At 39.7% G+C, this 24,392-nt stretch overlaps 2 protein-coding genes across 2 annotated transcripts in view; one reads left to right on the top strand and one right to left on the bottom strand.

Moving 5' to 3' along the window:
- CFAP46 (cilia and flagella associated protein 46) overlaps positions 1-3,876 on the top strand; it is a 71,851-nt gene extending 67,975 nt beyond the window's left edge. The window contains exons 57-59 of the mRNA XM_066190675.1: positions 1,775-1,911; positions 2,423-2,509; positions 3,307-3,876. Of these exons, the coding sequence (XP_066046772.1) occupies positions 1,775-1,911; positions 2,423-2,509; positions 3,307-3,443 (361 nt within the window). The 3' untranslated portion in view covers positions 3,444-3,876. The remainder of the gene's footprint in view (positions 1-1,774; positions 1,912-2,422; positions 2,510-3,306) is intronic.
- A 6,238-nt stretch (positions 3,877-10,114) lies between these two features.
- On the bottom strand, positions 10,115-19,203 carry LOC136293747 (vertebrate ancient opsin-like). The gene is made up of 5 exons (XM_066190676.1): positions 18,843-19,203; positions 17,168-17,378; positions 14,869-14,986; positions 12,344-12,583; positions 10,115-11,240 (listed from the first exon to the last, which is right to left on the bottom strand). The coding sequence occupies exons 1-5, from the start codon at positions 19,201-19,203 to the stop codon at positions 11,010-11,012; spliced, it is 1,161 nt and encodes a 386-aa protein (XP_066046773.1). The 3' UTR covers positions 10,115-11,009.
- Positions 19,204-24,392: the final 5,189 nt, after the last annotated feature.

Consider the following 24,392-nt stretch of genomic DNA (forward strand, 5'->3'; position numbering starts at 1 on the left):
TACAGTCCTATACTTCTGCAAGTAAAAGAGCTTCTTTATAGGACTAAATAGGATGAAAGCTCTGTTAAAAGGCAGTGATAAGAAAATATGACACAGAAACATTACACATACCTCACAAGTCTGAGAGCAAGATTCTCAAAATGTTCTGGTTGAATGTATAAAATTTTCCTTTAACAGATAATCTGCTAAGAGTCCCTCTGGGGGGTCGTACATGGAAAAGTTTAACAATCAGACAGATTTGTATTTAAATAATTAGGCAAGCAAAATAACCTGTTCAGAATTTTTTATATTGATGACAGCTTTTTTAATCTTTAAAAGTATCTCAGTACTTTCTGAGATACTTTTAAAGGTTGCTTTTAAGTTGACAGCTGGTAGGGTTTACATTCTTTTATTGCATATCCATTCTGAATTCTTGGCAGATGCCACGGTGTCCTAATTTTATTCATTTAGTCCATGCTGAATTTTCAGATAAGCTGATCATACTTTTGAGGGATGAGATGCCTTGCAGAGGGATGTAGATAGATTGGAGCATTGGGCAGTCGACAGTGCCATGAAATTTAACAAGAGCAGATGACAGACTCTTCACTGGTGACAGAGTAATGCTGGATGCAAGGGAAAACCTGGGAGGGGTGGCTGGGGAGCAGCCCTGCAGAAAGGCACCAGGCTGAGCCAACAGTGTGCCTGGGCAACGAGTGAGCAAAGCACATCCTGAGATCATAAATATCTCTCGACTTTCCTAATTATTCATTCCATGAAGAAGAAATAGGAAAAAATCTCTAAAAATACTGTTTAATTGGTGGAACATTGCATAAGTTAAATCCGGTCGTGTGTAAGGTAGGTTATACACACATCTGCATATGTAAATGTGCAGATGTCTGAGTGTATAAACAAAGTCCTGGTATTTTTTGATATCCTTTTTGATCCCAAACAGCCATTTTCTAAAGTAAACCAAAACACAATTCCTTAAACTAATTTTTCAAACTCAGAAATTTTGAAGTCTCAGTTAAATAGTTTGGTGAATTTATCAATAAGATAAATTTTTGTTTAAGTCCAAAAGCTTCCTGAAAATTTAGCATAATATTCATTTAAAAATGAGTCACATAAACTCCATAGACAATCTAATAGTATCTCCCCAAAAGATTGCAGAAAACCTTAATTATCATTTTTTGATAAAATTACTATGAAAAGCAGATCTGAACGAAACCAACATGTACCGTCTATTTTCTGCAGTTTCTTGGAGTATCACTCCCCTTTTATTACTAAAATAACTATGCCAAGGATACTTACTGAAATATCCAGCAGTAAAAACTCAAATCCCACACTGCACATGATTTGCTTTCAAGCTCCCAAATCAACACTGTACTTATGACAAAGAACAAGGTTTCAATTCTTGCAATATTTTATGTCTAAACGTGTCTTCTCACATCTGATTCCAAATATTTTGGCTGTCTTATAAAAGGTATTCTGCAGAGTTTTTTAGAAGTTAGGGTGTTACTACTCCTTTGAGACGTCCAGAACTATGGTAATATGACAGAGAGTAAAACCCATGGCAGAATGGCATCATGAAAAACCGGAGAGAGAAGGTTGCCTGAATTCATTGTATTAAATTCAAAGTGCTGTATGAATGTTAGAAAACACTTGATGCTCAGCATTCAAGAAAATACACTCTGGCATTCTTTCTCCATCTATTAAAAAGCATTGTATATTTGGTTATATTTTTTATATATTATGTACGTTTTTCTTCTGTTGATCTTATGATTATGATCTTCTTTAGTTGTCTACGTATTGCTCTAGAGAGACCAACAGAGACAGCAATGCTTCTAAGCCTTACAGGTGTGGGCTCTGTAGTAGCCACCCAGTGGTACACGAGCCTGGAGGAGAATGCAGAAAGGCTGGAGACCTTGTTTGAGAGTAAGTGTTTGTGTTTTGTGTTTGTGATTTCTGTTTGTCTCAGCTTGTGTGTGTTTTGCTTCAGGCACTCGCGTGCGTGCACTCAGGGACTGTGTGTATCTGCCTGTCTCCTGCCTCTCCTTTCCTTGCTCCGTACCAAATTCTGCCTGGAGTTTCCATAGGAGGTGAAGTGCAGGAGCCACCGTGTGGTTGACAGGTTGATCTTTCATACAGAACAGCAACCTACTTAAAACAGATGTGGTGGGGTGTTTGCTTGTGGTCGTATGGTAAGAAGAGGATTTATATGGTGAGCAGCAGTGCCCTAGGTCATGGCCATCTGTAGTGACATAAACTGTGTGAAAAAAAAATCCCCTGGACTTAACTTACGTTGGCACAGATACATTGCTTAAATCTGTGAAGGTATTCTTTTTCATTAAGTTTTAAATGTGAAAGCGCCAGGCTGTATGATCGATACATTCTTGTTTTTCAAAACTGTTGTTAAAAACTCACAGAAACTAACATTTCTTTCCAGATTTGCTGAGCTTTGGTAAAACGACTGGGCAGACAGTTCAAGTTCTTCGGAAAAGCAGAAGTCACAGGAAGAGGGATTCCATTAAAAGTAAGAATTAAAAGGCTTAGTATGAAGGACTGGCTATAAACAGTAACTAGAACCTTTAGATAGGTAGTTCGTGGGTATTAGTGAAACTTTACAGGTGAGCTATTACAATTGTCTCTGAAATGTCTTAAAAGAGCTGAGAGTTGGAAGACCACTGATCCAATATCATACTTGGAGTAGCTATATTTTATATAAATAAAATTTGGGGGAGGCCTTGACATAGCAGACGGAAAGCTAAAATTTCTTCTCCACTGAACAGATCAAGTAGTGTTTTATGTTGTGCTCCTGATGTACCTTGTTACACTACTTTTTAAAGTAGCACAACATAAACAATATAAATGGTATGGGATTATAAACTGCAAAAAGATCACTAGGATCCGCAGTGATTTTAGACAGTCTGCATTGTACGGGGCATTCTAGACATAAAAAATAGCTGGCACCTTGTTGGAGAGCAGGGAAGAACTTCTGAGTAAAACAATTTCTAATATACTGTCTGTAAAATTGTACTGCTATTTTTCAATGTACAGGACTTACCTTTTAAAATAAGGTTTGATAAAATAAATTTTACTTATAGCTTGCGCATAGAATTGAAGAGAGAACAAACTCAGATCAGAAATATTCCCTAGTTTCTGTTTTTCTTTTTCGGAAAATGCTTCTTCAATATAGTTACAGTTAATATTTAAAAAAAAATAACCATAAGTATTACTCAAAGAGAAGATGTTTTAAATGATGGCACTTAGAGCATTCTTACATTTAGTTCATATTCAGAGCTAACAATGGTTTTTAATGTATTTTTATAGTGGAAGAAGATTCTCACAGCACTCCTGGAGACGAACTAGAAGAGCAGACTGTTTGTGCTCCCTCAGATCCTCCTGCAACTCATCCATCAGTTTTTAATTGTGTGCTCTATGGTTTGCCCAACATAATTCCAATGTAATTTGGGTCAATCTTTTCATGCTCGGTATACCTACACTGATCCAAGGAGAGGTGAGATTAAGAAAATGTCCATATTGCTGATTCCTGTTTAGATGTGAGCAGGTTGGTATTAGAATAAGTGTCAGGAAGATAGAATATATAGTTCAGAAATTTCAGTTAGTGCTCCAAGCTTCTTTTAACTTTGTGAATCCTTTAAAAGCTTAGTAAGTACCAACATATTTTAAGAAAAGTGTGTATATACACACACTAGCTAGTATTTTTCAGCCTTAATGCATGAATGGAATTGGAATGTATCAATGTCAGTGCTTCCATTTGGAAAAATATTGCCTTGATGTCTTTTATTTTCACATGGACAATTCACGGACGATCAACATAGCTAAAAATTTTACCAAGTGACCTTATTCTGAATTAACCGATCTTTTTATATGGAGGTAGTTGTAATTTAATTAGAAAACAAGTTAGTGTTAAAATGGTTAATAAATGTTAATAATTGTTAATAAATGTTAATAGTTTTTGCTTTATTTTCCCGTGTTTTTCCTTATTAACATTCCCAACATAACTCCTTCCCAGTCTCCCATCCAGCCCTGCCCTGTGGCAGTGGGAAGCCGTTCCCTGTGTCCTGTCCCTCCATCCCTTGTCCCCAGTCCCTGTGCAGCTCTCCTGGAGCCCCTTCAGGCCCTGCCAGGGGCTCGGAGCTCTCCCTGGAGCTTCTCCTCTCCAGGTGAGCACCCCCAGGTGTCCCAGCCTGGCTCCAGAGGGCTCCAGCCCTCAGAAGACCTCTGTGGCCTCCTCTGGACTCACTCTGACACTGGGGTCCCTTGAACTAGATGTAGTACTCCATCTGGACTTTCACAAGAGTGAGGAATTGTTTTTATTATATTAAGCAATAAATTGTTTTAATGAAAAAAGATTAAAATATTTTGAAATTAAAAATACTTATCTGATTTTTTTTTTTAGTATTCTTATGTATTCATTTATTTGACTATGAGCTCTTAATTTTTATAGTATTATATAGTGTTCAGCAGCCTGGAGGAAAAAAAATCCTACCAACTAATGACCCAGAAATAAATCACAGTAGATACACCTTAGGACATATGAGCTCTCTCGTCAAATGACGTTGGCACAAGCCCAAACAACAAGAATAAGAGCTTCTGAAAATATTTCATCTACATGGCGCTACATCATTCCCATATACTGTATTCATTCATACAAGAAATATTAAGCAGTTAGTGCTATTCCATGTATCAAGGACTTTAAAATAACTTTCTGAATTATGTCTCGGCAACACAACAAATCACACTATCAATTAGCTTTTATAACAGAAACGACATTTCATAATATATTTTAGCATGAAAAGAATTGGTCAGCTAAAATTTATGTAATCTGAAAAATGTGAGAAGGAGAAAATCATGGTGAATTTATTGATGATATTCTAGGACAAGAACATAATTTGAGTTGTACATAGCTGTCCAAGAAAAGTGTGTGGTTCTAAATGCTCCGCAGTAAAGGGCTGCAGCATGTTTGCTACAAAATGATAACAAAAAAAAGAGAAGCTCTGTCTTAGTCCCTGGTGTAACCTCTTCAGAATTTTACTGCCTTAAGCAGTCATTCAAGGATTTCCTGTCGCACACGTGTCTCTCTCTGCAGAGCTGCCGTGGCTGGGCTGTCAGCAGGGCTGCAGCCAAAGGGACACGGTGCAGCTGATGCCTAAACAGCTGCTGCTGCTGGAGGTGTTTGTGGGCAGGGAAATCAGAGCAGAGGTGAGTGTGGTGTACAGATCGCTCCCATAACTATTTAAGACCAATCATCTTGAGTTTGAACACTAATTTAGTGATGTTACAACCTTGTAAGCCTTCCAACCTGTGCTTCAGCACCGTCTGACCTGGAAGCTCTCCCAGAATAGGGTCTCAGAGGGAGTTCAGCCATCCTGTATGAGTGTAAATCCTTTCTTCTCTTGTGTGTGGATGGAAGACCAGCCCATCACTGTAAAGTCACCAGGAAGAACTTCCTAAAGTCCCTCTTGGGTATTAATTCAGGCCTCCAAATGCAGAGTCTTCATGTGGATACAGTGGCAGATAGTTATCACTGTGGGTTTTAAGGATGTGGTCAAGTTAGAACTGAAGGCACATACATTTATGTGCCCTGGAATATTTACTGGTCATTGACAACACAGGTGCATGCTTTCTCCTGCACTGCTGCTCAAGAAGCTCAGATACACGTGGATACAGATGTGCAGGCACAGAGTGACAACAGAGTTCTTCAGCTGAGACTTCGCCATGGAGATACACTGCCAGTATGCTTTGCTTATGGTGTGTCTGCTGTAGCAAAGCATGACTGACATAAATATCTTCAGAATTTTCGTCACGTATGGAACAGAAGCTGTTTCCAGCTTTTAAGTTCTAACAGCATAACTTCAGCTGTTCATCACATGTGATCTGTGTGGGCACCGGAAACTTGAGAGGTCTTTCATCTGTAAGGATCTGTCCCTTGCCACTCCCTGACAGGCCTGCATGCGCGACTGTGCATCCACAGTTTGTGCATGCAGAAGAAGGAAGGCACAGTCCTAGTGACTGCCAGAATGGCACAGAAGCCAACACGGAGATATTTCTGACCAGGTATTGCCATCAAGTATTTATACACTGGTTGTCTTCCTGACACAAAAGCATATACTACATTTTCTGGTCCAGCAGAGATGGAATTTAAGCACTACTATTCCCATAAGTAAAATAAATGCTCATTTTGCTCCTTTGTTATAGTCACATCTGTGCCCTTGGGCAGCATCTGTTCGCACCAGCACACTGGCTTCTGTGCCGTTTTATAGTTTTTGATTTTGTTTTCTCCAACAGAGTTCATTGGTATTTCTCCTGAATGACACTGACTTTTATTCCATCTGAAAATACTTAGCATTTTTTGGTTATTATTATTGCAAGTACTGGCATTAGAATCTCAAGTGGGATGTACATTGAAATAAATTTGCACTGGAATTCCACAAACCTTTCTGTTTCTTCATCAGTGTGATTCAAGGGACGTGGCCTACATCTGTACTTAATCAAACAGGGCTGTGCTGGCCAATATAATCTAATTGTTTGACATTTTTATAGTAATTCATTGAGACTAAAGAGAGATGACTACATTAATATCTTGATGTAGCTAGATAATAGTTGAGATAAAACTGGTGTGCCAAATTGCTGAAAGGCCCTTAAATTCTTTTACAGATTTTTAACTGTTTGTGACATGGAAAAGGAATGAGACTTTAATATAATGTAATAAAGAGAAAAAATAGTACAATCTATAATACTAAGTATTATAATAAAGGACATTACCATAAATTTTCTAGGAATCTTCTCTTCACCAATCATTTGAAATTACATTTCTCAATAATTGAGATGAGAATTATTGTTAATGTTCATGACTCTGTTTTCTTGGATAATCATTTTCACTGAGGTCATAATTTAACAGAAATGTTCTAGCCATATAATATGTGTATTATTTCTCTAGCTTGACTGTGAACAAGTATGTCAAATGTATTTGCCCTGTGTGTGTCTGTGGGAACACTCAGGCTGGAATAGTGGTGCAGGAATATCATGGACACTCTAAACGTGTGAATGCTGAACCTGCTGAGGCTCAGACCTCATCGCACAGTCCTTCTCTCCTTTGCAAGTGCATTTCTTGGGGGAAGGAGTCTCCTCTGAGTGGGATGGCAGCTCTGCCGGGAGGAGCAACCAGAGAGGGGGAATATTAGAAGTGTTTTATTTTGGAGGCGATGCTCTGGACCCAGCGATGAAATGAATGGAAGAGAAAGCAGGAAACAAAGAAAAAGCAAGAATTAATATTTCATCCAAAATCAAAAACAGAAATGTATTTCTTAAACTTGGTTTGATTGCTAGTTGCATTTTGGCTTTCAGAGCCCTTGGCAATAAAGATTCAGTGTGGGTAAGGGCAAGGTCTTATTAATCAAAAGTGAAAGAAACTCAGATATGTTGTTAAATGCATTTTTACCAAAACCCAAGGCAAAAAATATTTGCTAAGGGAGCAACCTGTGTATAATGAGATACAAAGAGATGATTTAGAAGTTAATCTGCATGAGAACTATGCTGGAGTAATCTGGTTTATGGTGAACTTCTGGTAGAACTGATCTCCAAGAATAACAATCTCTGCCCCTCTCCATGCCCTTCACTTTGAAGAAGAAGTATCTCCTCCAGCAGTGCTCTGCAGCATGTGTGGGTTTAGGGGTAACAAGATCTGTATATTAAGACATCTGTATCTTCAAAAAGCAGTAAGGAATCCCCAGGGAAGCTGTGTTGTTTGCTGCCAGAGCAAGAACATGAACATTTGGTAAAGTGCACCAACACTACATTCAGTGTCTAAGCTTTCACCTTCATCCCTGCTAGTGGGTGGTGAGGTGAGCTGACCTTATGACATTTTAAAATGTATTCTTTCTCTAGATTTGAGAGTATGAAAAACAACTTGGACAATCTACTTTTAAACCTTAGCATTTTATCTCTTACTGAAATTTTTTTGAACGCTATTTTGGGTATTTTTCCCCATGCCCAAATCCACTTGTTTGTTCGGATTTTTTTCTCAAGAATATACAGCTTTAAGAACAGATTTGTTTGTTAGTTTTTCCACAGGAAAGAACTGACACAACTATAAATGCAGAGCAGCTCTGGTGGGCCACAGCAGAAGATCTGATAATGAGGAGATAGTGATTCCAAACAGAACCTGAGCAGAATTTAAAGAGCTGTACAGACCTGTTCATTAGCTTGAGTGACCACTCCATACCCTGCGCACATGCCATGACGTCAGGATACACTTGCCTAAAAAATACACCTGTGTGGGCTCATTGCTGGTGAGAGAGAGCCGTGGTGGGCCAGCTGGAGAGTCCAGCATTGTGCAGGCACGAGACGGGTGACTTTGTGCACTGGGACACACCCTGAAGTTGTCAAGAACAAGGTTGGAATCTTCCCGGATGGGGTCTGGGGAGCATGTCATGACCAAAAAGGAGAGACTCATTTCATGCTGAAACATGAGGTTTCCAGCACCAGAAGGGGCCTGAGATTGCTGTTTCTTCTCCATTTTCTGGTTTTCACTCAGTGAATCATTTAGCAAGGCTTCAGTGTCGGTGCCTTTCTTGGTGTTATCCCAAAGGAACCAACACGACCTCGTAACGCAACAGTAACTCTTATGGCAACTATAATTTATATTAAAAGAAAGAGAGAAAAGAAAAAAGAGGAAAAAATTGAAGCTATTTCCATTAAAAACAAGTAGATTGAATAAAGCACTGCTGACATTTTTAAGAAAAAACACAAAGCAATTATCCCCCCATGCCATGGAAGGTTTGTGGAAAGGGCAGTATCTTTCTCCAGGTTACATCATTAAAATGCAATCATTAAAATACCCATTGATTCTATTATTCCTTGTTTCTGTCAAAGATGGGAACACCTAATAGGGACAGCCTGCTGTTTCCTACTGTTTTCCATGCATTTTTACATTATTTCCATGTGTTTTTAAATTGTTATTTTCTTCGAAATTGCTTAATTTTTGTTGCTTTATTTTTTACTACAGAGCTATACTTTGCATATCCTCACCTTCTCAGGAGAAAAAAATAATTCTGTTGCTTTTAATTAAACACTAGCACTTCTGCCAATTCTTCATGATTTAATATATGTAATACCATTAACTTGTGATTAACCTAGGTCAATATATCCTTGAAAGAGAAAATCTGATTCTTAAATGCAAGAATTTTCACTTTCAAGTCATATCTGACTGTTTTAACGAACTAATGAGCACAAAAAGGTGCATACAATTAATCACTGGATACCATATTCTGCCTATCTCACAGTATTTCCAAAACATTTTAAAAAGGCGTACACGTCTGTTCATTGTTCTGCTACAGATGACACAGGATTACTGGTAGGAATGTGCCTTTTGGAATAAGGATCAACATTTGGGTTTAAGATTGAGCCCTGCAAAAGTTCAAGCCAAAATTACACTGCAAAAGGCAGTCACCGCATGAAATTTTGTGAGATGAATAGAAAACTGCACAGTCTTTTGCAGTGAGCTCTCCCATGTGCAGCTCATGATTTTCTTTGTAGACTAACTCCTGTCTTTGGATCTTACCATCCCAAAATGAAATCAGGGCATTGGAATCTGAACATCCTCCTAATCAGAAAACAGAAAAGGATCCAGTGCTTCCCAACCTCCCCTCTTCTGCAAAGGACACCGTGTAGGAAAGGTCCAAAGGGCTTTTGTCAGATGCAAAACCAAGAGCATGACTGCCCGTGGGCGAGTGCTGTGAGGGCCACAAGCGGGAGCAGCAGGCCAGCAGAGCAGCCAAGGCCAGAGTGGCTCAGGGACACGCTCCCAGCAGGAAGCTCCAGCTCTCCTCCCGTGAGCAGGGGGTCACACAGAAACCGGTCTCTGCAACTTACCAGGGTTTCAGGATATGCTTTGTGCTGCATGCCTGTGTCACCTTTTCCTGATCTTCCAGTATCTCCAGCTGCTGCAGGAATGGCTCTTGACTTCCAAGTCAGCGAGGTACTGCTCAGGGACTAGCTTTCACCACGGGTATCTCAGGTAGTGCCACTCTTTTTCAAGGCAATATAGCTTTTCAAACATTAACTTAACAGAAAGCAGAAAAAAATCTGATAGAAACAAAATTTCTTTATTCTGTGTAAAATAATTTTATTTTCTAAGTAAAACTGAACCGTGGATGATCCATTCCATATCACATTTCTATAGCTAAGGCCTATGCAGGGTGGAGATAGGGTAGCTTCTCTATACCACTATGGAACAACATTTGTTTCAACTGGCATTGTACTAATGTCTTCTCTAGAAATAATGGTTTGCCATTCTGAGGCATTTAAATACAGTCAGCCTTTGCCTTTTCTCCTAAAATGCATTCAATTAAAGGTAGATTTTATACAGGATTAAAATTCCAATGAGCCTTAGCAGAAGCTTAGTTCTTAGCAACACTTCATACAATGATCCCAAACACAGTGTAAAACAGAAGCCTGTCTTTATTACACTCATAACCTGGTTTGACTTTTCATATGCAAGTGACATTCCGCTAAAGCTAAGTATATTGCTGCACTTCATTGTGTGAATTAAATATGAGATGGAATACAGTCGTGGAAAGCTGGTAATTTCCATTAGTTTTCACTGTTTGCAGAAGCAGTATTTGTGTTACAGTCCTTGTTTTTGAAAGCAGAGGTGTAATAACAAGTTAATCATTTCTTCTGGAATCAGCAGCCCAGTTTAAGCAGTGAGGATGTGACTTATGCAGAAACCAGGACTTAAGGACTGGAGTGAGCGAGACACGGCAGTGTGGTGCCACTACCTGCTGCAGGTTGATTGTGGATTGGGAAGAGCAATGCGGTGAAGGAAGGGACTCGGTGCTGGGTGTTTGTCTGCACCCATAGAGCCAAGAAGCTCTTACACGCACTGAGGAGCCTGGGACCACAAAAGCTGGTGTCCGTAATGTCCCCAGTGACAACAGATCTTTATATTAGGTGACTGTAGCCCTGAAAAACACTGTAGCATTGCATTAACAGTCCCATCTCACACTCTACATGGGACGCATTTTGTTTTCTGAAGTTGTCAACAGAGCCAAAGATGGTCTGCTTCTGTGCTCATCTCCAGTTTTCCTCTTAGAAATGGTGCTGTGAACTGCCATGGGGAACATCTCCCTGCCTCTTCTGTCCTGGGTGAGCACTGCTCCCTCTGAAGTCAGCTTCATGTTGGACTCTGCAGCTCCTATGGCACTGCAACTGAACATTTGAATCAGACACTCCCTGAACTAAAAAGTTGAAAAAACAGGAGATCAATCCAAACGCATAAGAAATTTAAAAGCAGCTCTATAAATCAATCTGCATATTAGCTAAAAGTCTTGGGAATTCTCTCATTAATCTGTTGGGAATATAAAAAATAACCCCATAAAATATAGTTCCCTATGCCACCATGAAGAATGCTAAACCTAAAAATTATGTTCCAAAAAGACCCAATCTTAATCTAAAAAATAAGTTTTTCTTTTCTGCCTCTAGTTAATCATATCTAATGGACATAATTGGTCATTTCTCCAGACTCATGCTTTCACATACTAAATTCCTGGCTAGTCAAAGACGGGTTTTTGTCGTTCACATCCACAAACGAGGTAAACTGTAGCACACATCTTCATGGTTTGGGAGATCAGGGTGCTATCCACAGGATGTGAGATAAGCAATAGCTCTCTCTGCAGGACTAAATAAATGAAGTTACCATTTCTTATTCAACAGTCACTGAACTATTTTTCTTTATTTAATTTATGTTCTTGATGCCACCACTCTCTGTTGCTGCATTCATTGCTGAAATCTGCCCATGTTTTTTATCATGCCTGTTATCACTGAGCACACAGCTCTCTGGCTCATGCCCATGTCAATTCTTTTTTTCTGCGTCCAATCCTTTGCCCTCATTCCAAAGAAGAAAGCTCCCTGTTAAATGGGCATGTGCAATACTTCTACACCCCTGCACACAAACTACAAATGCCTCATTTCCCCAAGACAAATTCAACCTTCGAAAGTATGCCCCCCACCTCAAGATCAACTTACTTAGGTGTTGCATTCCCAAAGAATTATTGAAATATACTGGGACAGTCTTGAGAACATAATTTTCATAGAGGAAACTAACTCATGTTCCCTAAGGGCTGATTTTCCTTTCTAATATCTAAACTTAATAATTATGAACATTTATATTTCAATATGCTCAGAGGTTTACACTATCTTCCACCAGGCAGAATATTTTTCCATTCTAAATGTTGGATATTGTAATCCTTGTTAGCTAACACATAGGTAGGTAGAAATAATTCCTTATAAAGACAAAATAGCAAAATATGAGTGTTAGAGACACTCTGAGAGTATACGGTACCTGTTTGTTCATAAAGACATAAATAATTGGATTATAAACGGTAGCTGTTTTGGAAAAGAAAGCCGGAATTGCTGTCAGACAAGGGTCCAGCTCAATGGAGGGATAGGCAGTGACTAGGATAGAAAAGGCAGCATATGGCATCCAGCAGATGAGGAAGGCAACGATCATAAAAACAACCATTCTAGTCACTTGTCTTTCAGGTCTCCTGGTAGTTCCCAGCCTGCCTTGTGCATCTGACACCTTTCAAGAAAAGAGAAAAGATTCTAGCAAACAAACAACAAGTCCAACCAGTGACCTTAGAGAGCTGTCTAGTTGCCATGCTAGAAGGAGAGACCTGCTCTCCCCAAGTGTGGCAGCACAGAGGGACGGGTGTGAAGTTACTGCTGAGGGACATGAATTACCATACACCAGCACTAGTAAATTTTCCTTTGCGTAAGTATCTTTGTGTTTTTATTGTCAAAGTGAAAAAGAAGGACATCGTGGTGAGTCATAAGCAGATACTGAGCTGAATTCAAGTTCTCTCTATTCCATGTAGCTTTTGCGGACAACTGGGTGTCTGACATGGGTATAACCGACAGTGGCCTGCTGGGGCTCTGCAGCCTCCTCATCGAGGGGCAAATTCACACCAGGGGAGTCTGTCTGGCTCGGCAGTGCTTTCTGGCCTTCCCCAGAAGAGCATTTGTGATCTAATGGTATCAGAATTTAAGTGGGATTGGGACATTCAGTAGGAATGTTCGCCCTCTTTTCCTCAGTGATCATGCGAGAAGCACAGAGCTTCATACAGAGACTAGCTGATGTCAAACAGCATCTTTCCCAGAAAGATGCTTGTTTGGTTTCTGATGACTTAGTGAAACAAGACACTGTTATGAAATGTTATTTTACATGAGAAATAATTAATAACTCTGTATGGCTCCAGAAAAACCTGATGCCAGGTCTTGCAATATGATATTCTAGTAAAATAAGATTTGTTTGCATAACATGGCCTTTTAACTTCCTGCAGTAATGTTAGAACTCTATTGAGACATTTTCTCTAATAACTTTTGAACTGCACTTGGAGAATTCAACGTATTTAGTACTTAGAGAGGTATAGAAGCACCTCCTAGGAAGGGCAATGTCCTCACCTCTGTAGAAAGTTGCAATTTGTGCCAATTTTTACCAAATATAAACATAACAACAACAACAAAACAACAACAATGAATTGTTACAACCACTGCAAGTTCCCAGGCATTAACAAAGGCTGTGTTTGTCTGTTTGTCTGAGAAGACATTCCCTGCCAGTGCATGAGATTTCTACTGCCTTTTTCCATGTATACTGTTCCTACACAGAGAGCAGCCCAGCCTCCCTTTCAGCAGAAGTGCAGTCCCCTGGAAAAGGACACAATCTCCTTTATTGCACTTACAACTGTTTCATCTTTGTCTCGTATCAGCCTGATTTTTTTTTTCACATACAGCCTTTCCTTTCTATCTAAATACTGATAAAGAAAAACATACAGGTGCTTTATCTTACAAACACAGGAATAAGAATTTACCTCTAATGTATACTGCTGATTTGATATTTTCCTGAAGATTAATTTCTTTCATCAACTCAGTTGTTGCAGTGAAAGCTACAGTTGGCATTGTGAAGCTGGGGTCACTGGGACTGAGGGACTGGCAGACTATCCCACCTAGGAACAAGCCTACACTGTGACAAGTGTGGGACAAAATGCTTGCAGAGAGAGGGTTGGGAACATCAACAGTTCTGGTGCTTGGATCTCTCTCTGTTCACTGTAGTCAGATTTTGGAAAACAAACTTAGTTGTGAGATATAATCATATGACAATTCATTATAGATTTACAGAATATGTTGCAGGTACTGGCGCCTTTCAGAGCTTTCCGGTAAATAGAAATATCAATATTTTCCCAAGATATTGTCCCCAAATCCTGTACCAAATAGGAATTTTCCTATTCTATTGTCTTCTTTATCACTTTTTGCAGCTTCTCCGTTGGATCAGGTCAACACAACTGTTAAAGAAAATTCAAAAGCATTTCTCAAGTCTTTTTAATATTCCTTATTAATATTTTGTTTATTAAACAGCATTGCATTATTTACAAGGGCTACATCTTAATTCAAGACTATTACTAAGTAGTAGTAGGCAGCACTCTTGAAATTTACAACTGCAGTCATTTTAAGCTGCATTCTAATTTGCCTGGTTTGAGTCTTATGAAATGTCACTGAATTGAAGCACAGTTGTGAATAAAGCAGTACTGGATTATTCTGTTTATTTACGAGGTAGACATTCTTTCATTTGTATGATGTTTGACTAATGAGATGTGCTGATAAGTGATGTGAACTCCACATTTTAAAACATCACTGCATGAATTGCTGTGTGTAAAGATAATAATACAACAAGGGATGTACCTGAGAGTGTTTGCTGCCTGCAAATCTGATCTGCTTATGTCTGATCTTTATAGAAAATCAAACACAGTAATTTCAAACTTTTGCATGCATACACATTTTAAAAGTTTACTTATGAGTGCTTCTTCTTACCTTTTTTAGCTTCCGCATCAATTTTCCATAGGATACCAAAATCACAAATAAAGGTACAATAAAACAGGTGGTGAAGAATGTAATAATGTACGTCCGGTCAGCATAAGCTCCTGAGTACCTGCATAAAATACAGAATACCTTGGGCATGTATTACTACTACGTGTTCTTATTATTTTCTTGAAATATCAATCCTTCTTTGCAAAGATGTCACTAGTATTTTTTGTAAAATGTTTTTTTATTCAACATGCCCCTTTGCAGTTCTACTCAGACCACCAGATGGAGCACTGGGCCATCTCCCTGCCCAGGGGCTGAGACAGGATCCTACAACTACAGGTACAGTACTATAGGTACAGTACTATAGGTACAGTACTATTGGTACAGTACTACAGATACAGTACTATAGGTACAGTACTATCGGTACAGTACTACAGCTACAGTACTATTGGTACAGTACTATAGGTACAGTACTACAGGTACAGTACTACAGGTACAGTACTATTGGTACAGTACTATAGGTACAGTACTACAGGTACAGTACTACAGGTACAGTACTATAGGTACAGTACTATCGGTACAGTACTATAGGTACAGTACTACAGGTACAGTACTATTGGTACAGTACTATAGGTACAGTACTATAGGTACAGTACTACAGGTACAGTACTATTGGTACAGTACTATAGGTACAGTACTACAGGTACAGTACTACAGGTACAGTACTATTGGTACAGTACTATAGGTACAGTACTACAGGTACAGTACTACAGGTACAGTACTATAGGTACAGTACTATCGGTACAGTACTATAGGTACAGTACTACAGGTACAGTACTACAGGTACAGTACTATAGGTACAGTACTATCGGTACAGTACTATAGGTACAGTACTACAGGTACAGTACTATAGGTACAGTACTATCGGTACAGTACTACAGGTACAGTACTACAGGTACAGTACTATTGGTACAGTACTATAGGTACAGTACTATCGGTACAGTACTATAGGTACAGTACTATAGGTACAGTACTATCGGTACAGTACTATCGGTACAGTACTACAGGTACAGTACTATTGGTACAGTACTATAGGTACAGTACTATCGGTACAGTACTATCGGTACAGTACTACAGATACAGTACTATAGGTACAGTACTATCAGTACAGTACTATAGGTACAGTACTATCGGTACAGTACTACAGGTACAGTACTACAGGTACAGTACTATTGGTACAGTACTATAGGTACAGTACTACAGGTACAGTACTATCGGTACAGTACTATCGGTACAGTACTATAGGTACAGTACTATCGGTACAGTACTACAGGTACAGTACTATCAGTACAGTACTACAGGTACAGTACTATTGGTACAGTACTATAGGTACAGTACTACAGGTACAGTACTATCGGTACAGTACTATCGGTACAGTACTACAGGTATAGTACTATAGGTACAGTACTATAGGTACAGTACTATAGGTACAGTACTACAGGTACAGTACTATCGGTACAGTACTACAGGTACAGTACTATTGGTACAGTACTATCAGTACAGTACTACAGGTACAGTACTACAGGTACAGTACTATAGGTACAGTACTACAGATACAGTACTATAGGTACAGTACTATAGGTACAGTACTACAGGTACAGTACTATAGGTACAGTACTATTGGTACAGTACTATAGGTACAGTACTATAGGTACAGTACTATCGGTACAGTACTACAGGTACAGTACTACAGGTACAGTACTACAGATACAGTACTACAGGTACAGTACTATCGGTACAGTACTACAGGTACAGTACTATAGGTACAGTACTACAGATACAGTACTATTGGTACAGTACTATCGGTACAGTACTACAGGTACAGTACTATCGGTACAGTACTATTGGTACAGTACGAAAGAACTGCGGGGCTGATTAGGTCGGAAGGGACACGTAGTCCAACCTCCTGCTCCAAGCAGAGCCAGCTATGGGGTCAGACCAGCTTGCTCAGGGCTTTGTCCAGTCTTCTGAAAAAACTGGTGTCTTTGTCCTTTGACTCCTGACAGAAAGCATAAGGTCTAGGGTGATTATTTCCATTAGAGATGGAGGCTCCACCCTTTAGAAACTTTTGTTTTAGAAACTGATCATGGAAAATTTTGATCAGTTTTATTACAATTTTCTTTACATCTGCTTTTTTTTCCAGAGGTTTACATCATCTTTAACCCTTTCCTTTAAATTCCTGGCCCTGAGGCACCCCGAGATGCAAGTTTCATTTTTTTACCACACTCTGTGAGAGTGGCCTTACCAGTTAGGCTCACAAGTAGTTCCAATCTTGCTGGTGGTGTAACTGCTCCAACCAGTAACTGGTGGAATGGTCCAAATGAAGGAAAAACTCCACACAAAGGCAACACCTAGAGCTGCATGCTTCCCCCTCAGGCGCGTGTTTCTCAGCGGACGGCAGATCACAACGTACCGCTCAAAAGCCAACAGGGCAAGAGACCAGAGAGCCACAATGCCTGCAGCAAGAGAACGCAGTCAGCATCAAATTGGGGTAGAACACTGAAAAGCAAACACCATGCCAAATTACAGAATCCCTGAAAGGTTTGTTCTGGAACGCATCTCTGGAGGTCATCATTCCCCCTCAAGCAGTCATCCAACAGGTTGTTCAGGACCCAGTCCAGCTGGGCTTTGAGGATCTTTGGAGACGGAGACTCCACCACCACTCTGGGCAACCAGTTACACTCCTTGACTACCCACAACATCAGACATCTTCTCTATCAACACAAGCTATGAAAGGATGGGCAATTTATGTGCATTATTCTAATATTAATGAAGAGCATAAGAATTTCACATTTGTCCAGTCTACAGTATAAGGGCTACAAAACCAAGCAGCTTATCAGGCCAATCAAGTGATTAGGACTCACACTTTTCATCCAGTTTTTCTCTGAAAAGCTGCAAATTATGTGTAGCATCCAAATTAATTAGCTAAAATCTTCAAAATATTATCTTTCCAAAAATTATTTCAGGCTGTCAGAAAACTCAGACCTGCAGAGAGCTGCCCACAACATCAAATTATCAATTTAGGCACATATTGCTTGGTGGGACACCTAAATCTCAGAATAGCCTGATCTTTCTCCATAGGACACGGCTTACGTGCCACAAACTGATGAAGAAGCATTGTCTCTCACTGATGTTCCCTCTCTCCAGCTAAAACAGGCAGAGAGCAGCTGCGGGACTCCTTTTCAGGCTGAGGATCAGCACTGTGTGTGATTTAGAGCAGGAACAAGCATTACTGGCTGTCTTCACGCAGCTTCAGAAACAGGGACGGGATGCAGGAATCAGTGTCTGTCTCCAGTGAGTAGATGCCCCATTTTAAACTAATATGCCATTAATTCTGCAGAGGTGTATTTACACGGGGTACTGTGTGGTGAGGAATTTTCCTCTTAGGGTACTTCTTTTTTTGTAGTAAGTGAACAAAGCCATGAAAAAAAATAACAAAAAGATACAGGTGTGTGGACTGGCTGTTACAGATGTGTCCCTGCTCCTCAAAGCCCCTGAAGGATAGCGAACACAAGATATGCCCTGAGATTTTCCAGTTTATGGGCAGCCACTCACTCTTTTTCTCTCTCTCTTATTTATCCATATATGCACATACCTAAATACAAATATTGAATATAGCTACACATAAGGAATTTTTTCCTGAAATGGTTTTACCATAAGCCCCACAACACTGCTATTCTATTGGCAAGCTTTTCCTCATCCTATGGAACACATTCCATGATCAGTACCCATGAGACGGGCCATTCATATGACAGGGACAGAGACATACGTTTTTCACTCTCCACTACAGAATATATGTAACGGGAAAATACCAGGGACTTCAAAGGCATGCAAAGTCAGTGGCTTAGGAAACTGCAGTGGAATGCATTGAAGGAAGTTGAAGGAAAAGAACATAAAACTACAAGAAAAATCAAGCTTACCAAAAAATGTGACAGCAAATCCTTCCAATACGCAAGCCCAGTATCCCATAAAAAAATAACCTTTTAGATTTGTTAAAAAGCTGACGGTACCACCAGTCAGTGAGACCAGGAAATCAGCCACAGACAAATTGACTATAATATAATTGACGGGTTGTCTCAATTTCTTGAACTTAAAAGTTACCAGGATTACAGCCAGGTTCTCAGCAAGTGACAGGGAGGTCACCACCAACATTACTGCTGCCAGAAGCCTGAATTGCCAGGGCTGGATGGAGTCCAAGGGACGACGGAAGGGATCCCATCTGGCAGGAGCGGAGGAACTGGGCGAGACCGACCCGTTTTCAAATGCTCTGAATGCATTCATTACTTCGTTCAGTAACAACAACAAAATATCATATACTATTGGAGTTTCAAATCTGTAAATAACATTCAGGATTAAAAGGAGATGTTTGCTCTCTCCAACCAAAGTGTGGGCAAACTCCCCCTCCTTCTGCTCTCCAATAATAATCGAGGAAAAAATATTTCAGTTGGAGGAAAGTTTAGCGCTGCAGAGTGAAAAAGTGGGAACAGGGATTAGCAAGAATATCTCTTAGAGCAAGTTCTGCCCCTCTCTGCCCACTGCCTCTCTCTCCCTGCAGCTGTGCCTTTATCTGCAGTAGAACCCAGCTGTAGAAGCTGCAGGTTTCCCCCTCCTGCAGCAGCCAGCAGTGCTGAAATACCCCTCAGCTCAGCCCTACTCCATCAGGAAAAAAAACAGTGTTTGCTTGGAAACTCCCACACTTTCAGCACTTCAAAAAGAAAGGCTGCCTGCTGAGAGGGAGATGTCTGTGGTGAGCCAGAGAGCTTACAGAAATTTGGGAAAAGGCTCTGTAAATGTTGGAATCAAAACACTATGATGTTTGACAGCATACTGATCCTTCTCATCGGGTGGTTCCCAAGGAATTCTTCATGGAAGAACTTTTCTCTACAGACCTTGAGAAACCAACAGCTAAAGCAACATATGGAGCCAGCAGGGAGCAAAAACCAGACCTAGGGACTCCTTTCCTCTAGCTGTACAAGACTAGATACCTCTGTTTCTTTGCAAAGCAATTATTTTTTTTTCTTAACCAACCTGACTAGCTCAGACAATCAATAAATGAAAACAATTGTTGTAACTATTTCACTTGTTCAGAGGCCTTTATAACGACTGATGTAAAGATAACCTACATCTGGCTGCAGTGATACGTGCAATACACACGGGGTCTCATTATATACACGTCATAATTAGTGAACTTCTGCTGCTTATTTCTAGTCCCAAAATGCATTACTTGTAGCTCAGTTTCTGAGAAGTAATCTTGCTTTCTGAGATCAGCTGGTGATTGAAAAATGTTCAGAAAGCCTACTAAATATATTTACAATATTAAAAACTGTAATTCAGCATCAACAGAAACAGAAACAGCCAAGTTTTTTGCTTCATAGCAACAACTGAATCTATCTTTATCCAAAACAACTCCTGCAGCCCAGGTAGCTGGTGAAAAGACTTGACTGCACACTGCTGACACAAAGAACTGTACGTGCTCTATCATTTTGCTGGCAGAATTTTCAGTTTGTTGCTTAAACATGTCACCCAACCTCTGATTCAACTGATGGAATTTAACAGAATAGTAAGAATTGAGGTATTACTGAAAGTTAATCGCAAATATGGATTTCAAGAGCTGACCCTGACTTGATCCTACATGACTTATTATGTGCTTCTGCTCTAAATAGCAATTTTGGATATTATTAAGAGTATTCAAGAGCTTACACAAAACATTCCTATCTCTTTCTGCTCGCTTCGAAAAGAACCGTGTGAAATATGAAAAATTAAAGGGGCTTTTCTATTTCTCCTGCCCTATCAACAAATAATTATTGTCAGTCTCTCTGCAGATGGTTTCCCCAAGTAGGGCCAATCTGAACATAAGTTCCATTTCTGCAAACTGAATACACTTCCAGGTGCTTTAATGAACATGGATATATTTCCAGAGTACTTCCTTTTGAGATGCACAAGAAACTATCATCCACATACCCTGTTCCTCCAGTGTCAATAGAGCTCATAATTGCCAGGGATTGGATTTTTCTGATGGCATAGCATCTTTTATGTACTCTCTTGCCCATCTGAATTAGGTTCTTCCTAATAAATTTTATTTTTGCATTTGTACTGAAATAGAACATTTATTGCTGAGAATTTATGAGGAGAAAATAAAATGTTCTGAGGTACTACTTTAAGAGAGTTTTAGGTCCTGTATAAACCAAGCCATATGTCACTCCATAATACACAAAGCTCCATGAAAAAAGAACAATCACTTCTCAGTTCAGTGGCTCACTTACTCCTAGCACAAACACCACAGAAACATGTTCCAGTATGCTTCAGATTGTTCAGGGTTGATTTTTTTAACAATGGTAGCTATTGCAGCCCTAAATAAAAAATTAGCGTATCTTGCAGCCCATTAAACGAAGGCTTATACTGATCCAAATGCCATTGAATTCTATCAGCAAAAGTGAGTCCCATTGAATCAGGGCAAAGAGGGGGTGAAGTGAACTGGAACGGATTCACGGAAGGACCAGCGCCACCACCTTCTCCTCGTGCTGTTGGAACAGTGCAGTTGCAGCACCCCAGAAGGATTCAGCCTGGGAAGGGGCTGCCAGAGGTTCACACAGCTGGTCACCAGCCTGGAGAGCCAGGGACTGTGAAACTGCAGATAGAAGTTTGCTAAGCAGTCTTTCAGATCCAAAACAGCAAAAATCCCACAGAAATCTTGCAGATAAACTTCGACTGCCTGAGACATCCTGAATGTGAAATCCCACAACACCTCTGTTACTCTGTGCTTTGGAGAGAAAAGCAAAGGAAGAGTGTGGAGGGGGGAAATAAGGCTTTCTCAGGCAAGGATGCAGGGTGGACTGACTAGGAATTTGCCATAGTGAAAGGCAGTGCACAAAGATAGCTGCCCTGATCTCGGTGACTTCTCTACCAGAAGTATTACACCCCAGTACATAATTTTCCTCTGTAATCATAGAGAAATTCAAAAAGCACAGGCTAAAAAGAAGAGTCAGAGCAGCCAGGGTAACACTGAGATCCAGCACAAAGCAAGCTTCTTCATGCATGGAAAAAATTCACCACATTGTGCAACTGGATAAATGATAGCAAGCAGCTCTCACTGACCTGATGTGGCATGAACACCACCGCGGGACTCTGGCTAGGAACTGGCCTGAGTGGACGGGCAGGCTTCCAGCCCTTGACAAGAGGAACCTTTGATGGCACAGGGTTCTCCCCTCTGTTCTGCTGGGTGTGCAAACCCTGAGTAAGACATTTCCCCCTCTGCATTAACAGCACTAACAGGCAAGCACTACGCACATCTCCTTCTGCCTGGCTGTTCTGTGGAAAATTAGAACGTATGTACTTCAAGAGAAATACTGTCTTCACAGAAAAAAAGGGTTTCATCTTCAAAATACATGATGTTTTCTGCCTTCTTTACATTTACAGATGTCTAATTTGCCATTCTAATTACTTTTCCTGTTGAAGTAGACATTTTCTAAATGTGTGTGTTTGGAAAGAAACAACTGTTATACCTTTCCACATCTTTTCTCTCTTTGAGAAGGTCCTTTTGAGCCCTTCTTTCCATGAGATCTTGTAAGTACTGCTTTTTAGTCTTTTAACCCCTGTTCCAGTGACAGATTTTGTTAGCAATTTTATTCCTTCCAGTTTAAGTCCACATGGAGTTTTTCTATATCATCAACGATTAAAGAAGTCCTTATGTTCTGCATAAGTGGTTACACGATACATTTAATTTTTGCAATTCAGTTTATCTGAGCTAAAATGAATGTAAAACCGTTCAGAATTATTTTAATCTGTATAAATAAATCTTATCTTTCATTACCAAAACAAGGGGCCGTAGGGGAGAAGAATGACCCCAGAAAACCTGAATATATAGTGTGGAATAAAGTGAAGCAACAGCACAGATGAAAAGATTACTGTCATAATTCATTTGGCAAATTGGATGTCAAATGAGCAAAAATTAATGCCAGAAAGGAAAAAGAAAAAAAAAAGGTATTGGTCGTTTGGCATGTGAGAGGATAGAAAGTGCACATTAGAATGTGTGAAAGTAAAATTTAGCCTCATGATTTTACATACAGAGTGTACATATGGAATAAAGGTACAATCCATGCTCAGAGAATATCACTGGGAAGGGTTTGCTAATACCACATGTAAAATAACCTGTTGGAAATAAAACTGCCTAAATATCTATTTAATTCAATAAACACTAGCTATGAAACACAGCACACACCCTCTCCAAAGTAATTCAGCCTCTCACTAGAGCAAAGACTAACTTCCTGGTCAGATTTCAGGAATGTAACTACATATATTCCACACTGATGATCTTAATGCAATAAAATAATGTATTAGACTGATTTCAAGGAAGGAAAGCCTCTGCAAGAGAATAATCTCATCTCACTGCTTCAAGATACTTAACTATCTATAAAGACAAGATGTACAAACCAGCAGGACTAGTTCCAGAGGATATTCTTGTCTTTTTCTGTCTAATTGGAAGAGCTAAGATCACTTAAACAACTTCCTATCTGTTCCAGCCCCCAGTACAGGGTTCATACCATGCCTTTTCAAGGTAGAGTTGTCTTTAAATGAAGCTTTCAAAATCCCTTTTTTAACTTTAATTTTTCTTTAATATGGGATAATTTTTCAATTAGTTATTTCAGTGTATTTTTAAACTACTTTACCTGACACAACTTTCTGTTTTCCATTATGTGTTCCAAGAAATCCTGGTTTGCAAAACACAGTTTAGCTCATCCACTTTTGTCCTCAACTGCAAAAGAAAGACTTTCATTCTCTTGTTAATCTAAAGAGCATATACAAATTAAAAGTATTATTTATGTCAGTTGAATTGGTTGTTGCAGAATGTTTTATCTATAGAACTATTCCTGAATGTACTCCTGGATTGCTGAAATTACCAAACTGAAAATGCAGTTTTGAGGCATTTTTCTGGTGGAAGTAAACTTGGTTATTATTCTAACAAAATTATAAATACAATCTAGTTTGTGACATGAAGGTTTCAATGTGTTTCATGTTGTATAAAGAGAACAAAAAGGCTCCAGGATGTGATTTCAAGTGAATATACACTGTGGAGAGTTCAGCCACTCCCTTGTAAGAGGGGAGGAGTGACTAGTGCCAAAGGCGCTGACTTCCGGAAGCAAATTTTTCTGCAGATGAGCTCCTGAACTGCACAGAGCCCTTCTTATTGGAACTACACTTGGGGATTCTCTTCCTGCACTAGCAGGGAAAATAACAAGATGGTGAAATCAAATTACTAGAGAGCAGACAGAGGAACAGTAAAGAATAAAGAGAAGAGAGAGATGGCAATGTAGAAAGCGCTGAGAGAGAACATAAACCTGGCAAGAAAATACAAACCACATCAAGAGTGTCCATGTAGGGAGCTTTTGACTGCTCCTGTTTCTCCCTTCTTTTATACTCTCCAAACAACCCGGTCCAGTGGAAGGTGTCCCTGCCCATGGCTCTCCCTCCCA

Source organism: Chamaea fasciata, unplaced genomic scaffold (assembly GCF_029207755.1).
Source record: "Chamaea fasciata isolate MVZ Bird 193981 ecotype frontalis unplaced genomic scaffold, bChaFas1.0.hap1 SCAF_9, whole genome shotgun sequence".
In the NCBI taxonomy this organism is placed as follows: Eukaryota; Metazoa; Chordata; class Aves; order Passeriformes; family Sylviidae; genus Chamaea; species Chamaea fasciata.

What these genes read in the sequence shown, in the direction of transcription:
- LOC136293747 (XM_066190676.1), bottom strand. Translation starts at nt 19,203, where the DNA reads ATGAATGCATTCAGAGCATTTGAAAACGGGTCGGTCTCGCCCAGTTCC. An exon ending in ATTTGCTGTCACATTTTTTG is followed by an intron (nt 17,379 to 18,842) that starts GTAAGCTTGATT and finishes CTCTTGCTGCAG; the next exon opens with GCATTGTGGCTCTCTGGTCT. An exon ending in ATGTCTTTATGAACAAACAG is followed by an intron (nt 11,241 to 12,343) that starts GTACCGTATACT and finishes TCAACTTTTTAG; the next exon opens with TTCAGGGAGTGTCTGATTCA.